This window comes from Babylonia areolata, chromosome 33 (genome assembly GCF_041734735.1).
Source record: "Babylonia areolata isolate BAREFJ2019XMU chromosome 33, ASM4173473v1, whole genome shotgun sequence".
NCBI classification, from domain to species: domain Eukaryota; kingdom Metazoa; phylum Mollusca; class Gastropoda; order Neogastropoda; family Buccinidae; genus Babylonia; species Babylonia areolata.
Window position 1 is genome coordinate 8,850,462 of NC_134908.1, and position 10,659 is coordinate 8,861,120.

General features: G+C 42.2%; 1 protein-coding gene across 1 annotated transcript in view; it reads right to left on the reverse strand.

The window, feature by feature from the left end:
• Window positions 1-770: 770 nt before the first annotated feature.
• The window catches only part of LOC143277247 (putative methyltransferase-like protein 24), a 39,090-nt gene continuing 29,201 nt past the window's right edge, over window positions 771-10,659 (reverse strand). The window contains exons 4-9 of the mRNA XM_076582028.1: window positions 9,717-9,782; window positions 5,834-5,904; window positions 4,038-4,166; window positions 2,824-2,898; window positions 1,669-1,819; window positions 771-1,095 (exon numbers count right to left, since the gene is read on the reverse strand). Of these exons, the coding sequence (XP_076438143.1) occupies window positions 787-1,095; window positions 1,669-1,819; window positions 2,824-2,898; window positions 4,038-4,166; window positions 5,834-5,904; window positions 9,717-9,782 (801 nt within the window). The 3' untranslated portion in view covers window positions 771-786. The remainder of the gene's footprint in view (window positions 1,096-1,668; window positions 1,820-2,823; window positions 2,899-4,037; window positions 4,167-5,833; window positions 5,905-9,716; window positions 9,783-10,659) is intronic.

Here is a 10,659-nt window from a genome sequence, read left to right on the forward strand (position 1 = left end):
GCCTACTAGGACATTGAATTACATAAAGAAAATATACCAGCGGGAACTTGATAAAATCAGCAACGTTATGACAGAAAATGGCTTATCATTGTCCAAAGAAAAAACAAATATGATGCTATTTAATACAGGATCAGACCCAGAAAAGCTCCCTGTGTTTACAATAAATGGTATCATCATCAGATATACACAGTCTGTTAATTTTTGGGGAGTCTATCTTTCTTCAAAACTTTCGTGGAATTACCATATTGACTATATATTAAATAAAGCAAGGAAAGGTATAAATTTCCTTAAAATTGTTTGTAAATAGCACTTGGGGCAAGATACCAAAGCGTTGGTATCTCTTGCTACCTCCCTCGTACGTTCACGCTTGACATACGCTCAAGAGGTATTTTTCAGTGCTCCACTGCATTTGTTGAAGAAGCTGCAATGCATTGATTGTAAGGCTTATAAACTCGCTCTTGCTGTGCCCATTCTTACATCAAATTTAGGAACTTACAGAGAAGAAGGTGTTTTATCTCTTGATGAACAAAAGAAAGCTTCAGCCGCGAAATTCGTTATCAAATCTTCGGCATATGAAACCTTTTCAAAAGAAGAAGCTAATTTGAGTTCACAAAAAAAAAAAGATTTTGCTAAAAGAACTAAGACGATTCAGTCTATGACATCCATCTGTCTGTATATATGCATGCGCATGTATGTCTGCAAACACGCCAGGTCCCTCCCCACCACCCTCCCCACCCCAGCCCTCACATTCCCTCCCTTTCTAAGCAGTGTCTCAATCCATCTTCCTCAACTTCTGCCGCGCCGGAACTTGTCGTTGACGTAGTGAACCTCGTAACAGGAAGTCCGTTTGATGGGAACGCCCACGGCGGCTCGGCCACATCCGGCGTTCTTGGTGATGTAGAACTTCCTGAAGCCCGCTCTCTCCAGGTCGCCGATGATTGTGAGGCGGGAGCGAAGGGTGGCGGCGTCGTCGCTCGTCGTGTGATACTCCACCAAGAGTTGTCGGACGTTGTCCAGCTGCCTCTCTTTCAGCATGGCGCTCAGGGACGGCCACTCTGAGCCCTCCACGTCCATCTTGAGCACGTCGATGGGGGTCTGTAAGGGATTTTGTTTTTTATTATGATTATGATCATTTTGTATTTGTATTTGTACTTCTTTTTATCACAACCGTGACAGACTTCTCTGTGTGAAATTCGGGCTGCTCTCCCCAGGGAGAGCGCGTCGCTACACGACAGCGCCACCCTTTTTTTTTGTATTTTTTTTTCCTGCGTGCAGTTTTATTTGTTTTTCCTATCGAAGTGGGATTTTTCTACAGAATTTTGCCAGGAACAACCCTCTTTCTTGTTGTGGGTTCTTTTACGTGCGTTAAGTATGATGATGATTATGATGATGTTGATGTTGTTATAATTATTATTATCATTATTATCATTATCATCATCATCATATCGTCAATGGCAGTCTGTAGAATGTAGGTCAGAGACTATACGGACAGTCGAGACTCACGCGCGTGTGGTTGGTACAATGTAGGTCAGAGACTATACGGACAGTCGAGACTCACGTGCGTGTGCTTGGTAGAATGTAGGTCAGAGACTATACGGACAGTCGAGACTCACGTGCGTGTGGTTGGTAGAATGTAGGTCAGAGACTATACGGACAGTCGAGACTCACGTGCGTGTGGTTGAGCAGGGTCCTCAGGCTGGACAGGCTGTACAGTGTCCAGCCGTTCGTCCGCTTCTCGGGCTGACCGCTCTGTCCCCCGATGCCCAGCCTGTAGTACATGACCCTCTCTGACCGCTGGTACGTCGGCTGCTTGGACATGCTGGACACACACACAAAAATCCCCCCCACCCCCCGGAAAAAAAAACACACAAAAAAAAAAACCGAACCCACCAACATGTGTGAGTATTCTTACAATCTCATTATTCTGCTCTGAATTCTAGTTTCTCCTTTGTTAGGTACAGTCGAAATTCTTTCTAAGCTGAACCTTCCTCCCCCCCCTCTCCCAGATTCCCGGAATGTGGGGAAAAAAAACCCAACAACGAAGCTTTCGATCAGCCTGTCAGATGGACAGTTATTTTCCAACGATTTTTTTGTTTTTTTGTTTTTTTTTGTTTTTTTGCCGATTTTGTGAACAACCTTTTTTTTAAAATATCATTTTTATTTCAATTTTATTATTTAAAAAAAAAAAATTCTTTATTGCGGTGGTCTCACTAAGTGCTGCCAGTCCAGAGAAATTGTAGTAAGCATGTTGCTGTGGAGTAGACCCAGTTAAATCATACATAATAACAGACGCCTCCCTCCACCACACCAAAAAAAAAAAAAAAAGAAGAATAAATAAATGTATCACTGAATGAATGAATAAATGAATAAATATTTAAATAGATAGATAAATAAATAGACAAATAATAAATAGATAAATGAATAAACAGATAGATAAATAGATAGATGGATAGATAAATAAATAAATAAATAAGCTATCGGGTAATTCACGTGGTCCAGGTGCAAGAAACGAATTCAAAATAGTTACCACCCATGAATGCCCAATTATAAAGTCCAGAAAAAAAAAGAAAGATTTATTTTCAATATTCAAGATTTTCTTTTTTGGGGGAAAAAAATTATCATAAGGATAAATGTCAACCATCGAGGCAGAAACTCAGAAAGGAAGAAACGACCCAGAGAAAGAAGAAGAAAGAAGAAGAGGATCAAAAAGAGCCAAAGAAAAGAGGAGACTTCCAGCACCAGAATTTCCTGAAGGTGGGGACACTGTAAATGAAAAAGTCCCCCAGCATCTCTTAGGTGAGGGGGGAAGATAGGCACTATTACCTTGGATCGAAGGAATACACATCGCAGCCATAGATTCTTCCGGCATCGTCGTCAAAGGAGAATTCGTAGTTGATTCTGAAATCAATCGGACCATCAACTTGACAAAAAGAAGATACATACACACACACGCACTGATGATCAGTCAATTGATGTACCATTCAATCAAATCAGCTTATCCACAACCTATTAGTTTGCCAATAAATGTAACAGATAAACATATAGACATCAATAACACTATAGCAGCAGTCTTAATCAAGCTTGCGCAGACAACGCTAATTAGGCCCAAAATGCACAAAGACTACAAATAAGTATTACTCAAACGCACACAAAAGAACACTGGCTTTACACAAACGTATACAAAAGAACACCAGTCTAAGGCAAACGTACACGAATACCATTAGTCTTACTCAGATGCCCCAAAAAGAACAATAGTCTTAACCAAAACGCAAACAAAGAACGCTAGTCTTACCCAAACGTACAGAAAAGAACACTGGCCTTACCCAAACGTATACGATAAGAACACAAGCCACAAAGAAACACTAGTCTTACCCAAAGGTGTATCAAAGAACACCAATCTTACCCAAACGTACACAAAATAGCATTTGTCTTACCCAAAGGTGTACCAAAGAACACCAATCTTATCCAAATGTATACAAAAGAGCATTAGTCTTACCCAAAGGTGTACCAAAGAACACCAATCTTACCCAAACGTACACAAAAGAGCACTGGGCTTACCCAAATGTGTACAAAAGAGCATTAGTCTTACCCAAAGGTGTACCAAACAACACCAATATTACCCAAATGTACACAAAAGAGCATTAGTCTTACCCAACGTGTACCAAAGAACACAAATCTTACCCAAAACTATACAACAGAACATTAGTCTTGCCCAGACGCATACAAAGAATACCACAGCCTTACACAGCCTTACCCAAAAGTACACAAAGAACACTAGACTTACCCAAACATACAGGAAAGATCGGAGTACTGGCCTTACCTAAATGTATATACAAAAGAGCATTAGTCTTTCGCAAACGTGTACCAAAGAACACCAATCTTACCCAAAGGTACACAAAGAACACTAGTCTTTCCCAAACGCAAACAAAAGAACATCAGTCTTACCCCAAACGCACACAAAAAATACCAGCCTTACCAAAAGGTATACAAAGAACACTACTCTTACCCAAACGCACACACAGGTTTACCAGACGTACCCAAAAGAATAGATAACGCATGGGGCGATGGGCCGCCATTCATAGTCGTCACAAACTTCCCACCCACAATTCCCCACTTGTCCCATGCGTAACTTCCGGTGACACAGGATGTCGTTGTTGTCAAGGTAACTGGAAAACAAATAAGAGCATATTCACGGACAGAAGGGAGAAGAAAGGAAGGAAAGGAAGAAGGTAGAAAAAAAAAGAGAGAAAAGGAAAGAAGGGAGGAAGAAAGAAATATGGGAGAAAGGGGTGAAAGAAGAAGGGAAGGAATAACTGTGAAAAGGAAGGGAGGGAAGAAGGACGAAATAAGGGAGGAATGACGGCAGGAAGGAAGGAAGGACTGTAAATAGGAAGGAAGGGAGGAAGAAAGAAATAATGGAGAAAGGGATGAAAGAAAGAAGGAAGGAAAGGAAAAATGAAATAAAGAAGAAACTGCGGAAGTTTCAATTTCATGGAAGGAAGGAAGGAAAGAAAGACTGAGAAAGAAATATTGGAGAAAGGGATGAAAGAAGGAAGGAAGGAAAGAAGAAAGGAAAGGAAAAATGAAATAAAAAAGAAACTGCGGAAGTTTCAATTTCAAGGAAGAAAGGGAGGAAGGCAGGAAGAACTGTAAAAAGGAGGGAAAGGAAGAAGGAAGAAATAAGGAAGGGAGGAAGGAAAGAAGGAAGGAAAGGAAAGGAAAAATGAAATAAAGAAGAAACTGGGGATGTTTCAATTTTCAATTTCATGGCAGGAAGGAAGGAAGGAAGAACTGTAAAAAGGAGGGAAGGGAAGAAGAAGAAATAAGGGAGGAAGGGAGGAAGGAAAGGAAAAATGAAATAAAGATGAAACTGGGGAAGTTTCAATTTTCAATTTCATGGCAGGAAGGAAGGAAGAACTGTAAAAAGGAAGTGTGTGAAGAAGGAAGAAATAAGGGAGAAAGGGGGGAAGGCAGGAAGGAAGGAAGGAAAAGAAAAGTGAAATAAAAAAGAAACTGGGGATGTTTCAATTTCATGGAAGGAAGGAAGGAAGAACTGTGAAAAGGAAGTGAGGGAAGAAGGAAGAAATAATGAATAATGGAGAAAGGGGGGAAGGAAGGAAGGAAAGAAGGAAGGAAAGGAAAAATGAAATAAAAAAGAAACTGCGGAAGTTTCAATTTCATGGAAGGAAGGAAGGAAGAAAGGAAGGAAGGAAGGAAGAACTGTGAAAAGGAAGTGAGGGAAGAAAGAAGAAATAATGGAGAAAGGGTGGGAGGAAGGAAGGAAGGAAGGAAGGATGAAATGAAAAAGAAACTGATGAAGTTTCAATTTTCAATTTCATGGAAGGAAGGAAGAACTGTTGAAGGAAGGAAGGAAGGAAGAAATAAGGGAGAAAGGAAGGCAAGAAAGGAAGAATATGATTAAAAGTGAAACTGAGGAAGTTTCAATTTTCAATTTCAGTTTCTCAATGTGGCGTCACTACGTTCGGGAAAAAAAAATCCATATACGCTAAACTACATTTGCTATACAGATGTCTGACCAGCAGCATAAATAAACCTGCTTAGTCAGGATTTCAGTGCATGCGTGTAGCCTATAATCATTTGTGTACATATCAGACAGGATTCCGTCTGCGTCATTTTTCCAGAGGATTACACTTATTTCCCAAGGGGTCCTATTTCAATGCGCCAAGGGCGTGCTGCGTACGGGACCTCGGTTATATCGTCTCATCCGATAAACCAAACGCTCAGTTTGATTTTTCAGTCGACTGAGCTCGGGAGAGAAAGGGGCGAGACCGAGATTCGAACCCAGACCCTCAAGGACGCTACACTGACCTACCTGTGGTATATTGCGCTGAGTTTCTGGGCATTGTAAGCGCTGAGGACGTCAGGGTGTGGAATATTTTCCACCTGAAAAGAAAAGAAAGAAAGAAGAAGAAAAAGCAAAAAAAAAGCAGTGAGTTCAGTACCTGTTTACTTTTCAGTGTAATTTTGTGATTTTTTTCTTTCTTCTTTTTACTCCGTGTTTTGTTTTGTTTTGTTTATTTTTTTCATGGAAAAGTGTCTTGCACTGAATTTTGTGAGTTTCTGTCTCATCTAGTACTGAATTATGTCTTGTCTTGTATTGTCTTGGCTGTTTTTGTCTTGTCCTGTACATTGTTTTGTCTCGTTTTGTGTTTCTTTTGTCTGGTTTAATCCTATATTTTTTTCCTCTTGTTTTGGTTTTTCATTTGTTTTTTTCGTTTTCGTGTTTATTCGGTTTTTTTGTTTTGGTTTTTTGTTGTTGTTGTTTTTTTTTTTTGTTGCTTTTTAAAAATTTATTTATTTATTTGCTTGTATCGTCTTGTCTTCAACTTTATCGTGTTTTTTTCTTGTGTTTTTGTTTTGTTTTGTTTTGTTTTGTCCTGTATTATTGTCTTGTCTTCTGACGTAGCTTGTATTGTCTTGTCTCGTCTTTTGTCTTGCATTACTGTCTTGTCTTGTCCTGTATTGTCTTGTCTTTTGTCATATCTTGTATCATTGTTTTGTCTTTTGTCTTAACTTGTATCACTGTTTTGTCTTGTCCTATATCGTTGTCTTGTCTTTAGTCCTGTCTTGTCTTACTGTTTTGTCTTATTGTCTTGTCCTGTGTTATTGTATTTCCTTGTGTCTTGTCTTGTATCATTGTCTTTTGTTTTGCCCTCAGTGTGTGTGTGTGTGTGTGTGTGTGTGTGTGTGTGTGTGTGTGTGTGTGTGTGTGTGTGTGTGTGCCGGGGTGCCGTAAGCGTGTGTCTCTTTACCCACGTACCATGGTCTTTTCCACGTGTGCGTGTGTCTGTGTCAAGTATGTGTGTGCCGGCATGTGTTGTCAGTGTCACGCACGTGTTGGTGTACGTTTGTGTGTGCGTGCATCCGCCGTGTCACGTGTGTCTCAATGTTTGTACTTGTCAGTGTGTGTGTGTGTGTGTGTGTGTGTGTGAGACCAGACTGGCAGAAGAAGGCGAACTCTGTGAGCGAGGCGCAGGCTACACCTTCTTTTGGAGTGGTCGCGGACCTGAAGAGAGACGTGAGGCTGGAGTTGGCTTTGCAGTGAAGACAACCCTCGTTGGCAAGCTGGCTGGCCCCCCCCGAAAGGAGTGAACGATCGCCTGATGACGATGAAACTCCCTTTGTGCAACGGGAAGAAGTTTACCACCATTGTCAGCGCCTACGCGCCCACCATGACCAACCCTGATGAGATCAAGGACAAAGTTCTACGAGGACCTGAACGCTGTCATCACCACTGTTCCCAACGCAGACAAGCTCATCATTCTTGGTGATTTTAACGCGAGTGCTGGCTGTGACAGCACCTCCTGGGAAGACATGATTGGGAAGCATGGGGTTGGTAACTGTAACAGCAATGGTCTACTACTTCTCCAGACTATTGTTGTCTTGCCTTTACTCTTGTCTTTTGTCTTGCCCTGTATTGTTCTCTTTCTTCAGCCTTGTCTTGTCTTGTCATTTCGTGTTTGTTTTTGGCCCCTATATAAGTGTCTTGTTTCTGTCTTCTGTATCGCCGTCTTGTCTTGTCATTTCTTGCCCTTTCTATTGTCTGTCTTGTCCTATGTTGTCTTGTCTTGTTTTGTTTTGTTTTGTCTTGTCTTGTCCTGTTTCCTTCTCTATGTGGAATTCGAATTCAGGGTGCTCCCCCTGGTGAGAGCCCGTCGCCACGGTGCAACCCCTCCCCCCCCCGCCCCCCCACCCCATCCGAGCCCCCGCACCCCCTCCCTCGCTCTCCGTTCATGTCTGCATGTAGGCTTGTATCCCTTCCACAGTGATCCCCCCACCCCTTCCCTCCCTAACAGAACGATACCAGAGATATCTTATCCTGTTGACAGGGGTTTTCCCTTTATATGTGTGAACTGAATGCTGGCGTATAGGATCTCCCTTGGGTCTCATTCGAAAGACCAGCACCCAGACAGTCATTGATTGATGTGTAACTGAAGGAGGACTAGAGGAGGACACACACACACACAACACACACACACACGCACGCACGCACGCAAGCATGCAAGCACGCACGCACACACACACACACACACACACACACACACACACACACACACACACACACACACACACACACACACACAAGGACAGATAGACAAACACACTGGCAGACAGAAAGACAGACAGGCAGAAACAGACAGTGACACAGACAGAAAGACAGAAAGACCAACAGACAGACAGACACAGACAGTGACACAGACAGAAAGACAGAAAGACCAACAGACAGGCAGAAACAGACAGTGACACAGACAGAAAGACAGAAAGACCAACAGACAGACAGACACAGACAGTGACACAGAGAGAAAGACTAACAGACAGAGAGACACAGACAGAAAGACCAACAGACAGACAGACACAGACAGTGACACAGACAGAAAGACAGAAAGACCAACAGACACAGACAGTGACACAGACAGAAAGACCAACAGACAGACACAGACAGTGATACAGACAGAAAGACCAACAGACAGACAGACACAGACAGTGACACAGACAGAAAGACAAACAGACAGACACAGACAGTGACACAGACAGAAAGACCAACAGACAGACAGTGACACAGACAGAAAGACCAACAGACGGACAGACACAGACAGTGACACAGACAGAAAGACCAACAGACAGACACAGACAGAAAGACCAACAGACAGACAGACACAGACAGTGACACAGACAGAAAGACCAACAGACAGACACAGACAGTGACAAAGAAAAAAAGACTAACAGACAGACACAGACAGTGACACAGACAGAAAGACAAACAGACAGACAGACACAGACAGAAAGACCAACAGACAGACAGACACAGACAGACAGACACAGACAGTGACACAGACAGAAAGACCAACAGACAGACAGACAGACACAGACAGTAACACAGACAGAAAGACCAACAGACAGACAGACACAGACAGTGACACAGACAGAAAGACAGACAGACAGACAGTGACACAGACAGAAAGACAGACAGACAGACAGGACACAGACAGAAGACCACAGACAGACAGACACAGACAGAAAGACCAACAGACAGAAAGACCAACAGACACAGACAGAAAGACCAACAGACAGACAGGACACAGACAGACAACAGACAGACAGACACAGACAGTGACATAGAAAGACCAACAGACAGACAGACACAGACAGTGACACAGAAAGACCAACAGACAGACAGACACAGACAGTGACACAGACAGAAAGACCAACAGACAGACACAGACAGTGACACAGACAGAAAGACCAACAGACAGACAGACACAGACAGTAACACAGACAGAAAGACCAACAGACAGACAGACAGTGACACAGACAGAAAGACAAACAGACAAACACGACAGTGACAAAGAAAAAAAGACTAACAGACAGACACAGACAGTGACACAGACAGAAAGACCAACAGACAGACAGACACAGACAGACAGTGACAGACAGAAAGACAAACAGACAAAGACAGAAAGACCAACAGACAGACAGGCAGACACAGACAGTGACACAGACAGAAAGACCAACAGACAGACAGACAGACACAGACAGTGACACAGACAGAAAGACCAACAGACAGACAGACACAGACAGAAAGACCAACAGACACAGACAGTGACATAGAAAGACCAACAGACAGACAGTGACACAGACAGAAAGACAGACAAGACAGAAAGACAGGCATGACAGAAAACAGGCAGTAAACTTACAACACCATAGGTTCTCAAATTTTTCAGCTTGGCGTCTTCTTTCCATGCTTTGCTGAAATTAGGTTTCTGAAACGAAATCAGTCGGTCAAATTAGGTTTCTGAAACGAACCAATCGGTCAAATTAGGTTTCTGAAACGAACCAATCGGTCAAATTAGGTTTCTGAAACGAACCAATCGGTCATATTAGGTTTCTGAAACGCATCAATCGGTCATATTAGGTCTCTGAAACAAATCAATGGGTCACATTGGGTTTCTGAAACTAATCAACCGGTCAAGTTAGGTTTCTGAAACGATTTAATCAGTCAAATTAGGTTTCTGAAACGAATCAGTCAGTCAAATTAGTTTGTTTCTGAAACGGATTTATTGGTCAAATTTGGTTTCTGAAACGAATCAATTGGTCAAATTAGGTTTCTGAAACGAATCAGTCTGTCAAATTAGGTTTCTGAAACGCATCAGTCTGTCAAATTAGGTTTCTGAAACGAATCAGTCAAATTAGGTTTCTGAAACGAATCAGTCAGTCACGAATCAGTCTGTCAAATTAGGTCAAATTAGGTTTCTGATACGAATCAATCGGTCAAATCAGGATTCTGATACGAATCAATCGGTCAAAATTAATACGTTTCTACAACTAATCAATGAGTGAAATTAGGTTTCTGAAACGAATCAATCGGTCAAATTAGGTTTCTGAAACGAGTCAATCAGTCGGTCAGTCAGTCAACAGCAACCAACCAATCAAACAACCGAACGAAACACTGTCCGAATATGCTACAGACATCAACACACGCACACTCTCACACACAGACATGCACATTCACAGACACACGCATGCACACACAAACATACACAAACACACACGCATGAACACACACACACACACACACGCATGCATACACACTCATACACACACACACATGCACGCACACACACACACGCACGCACGCAC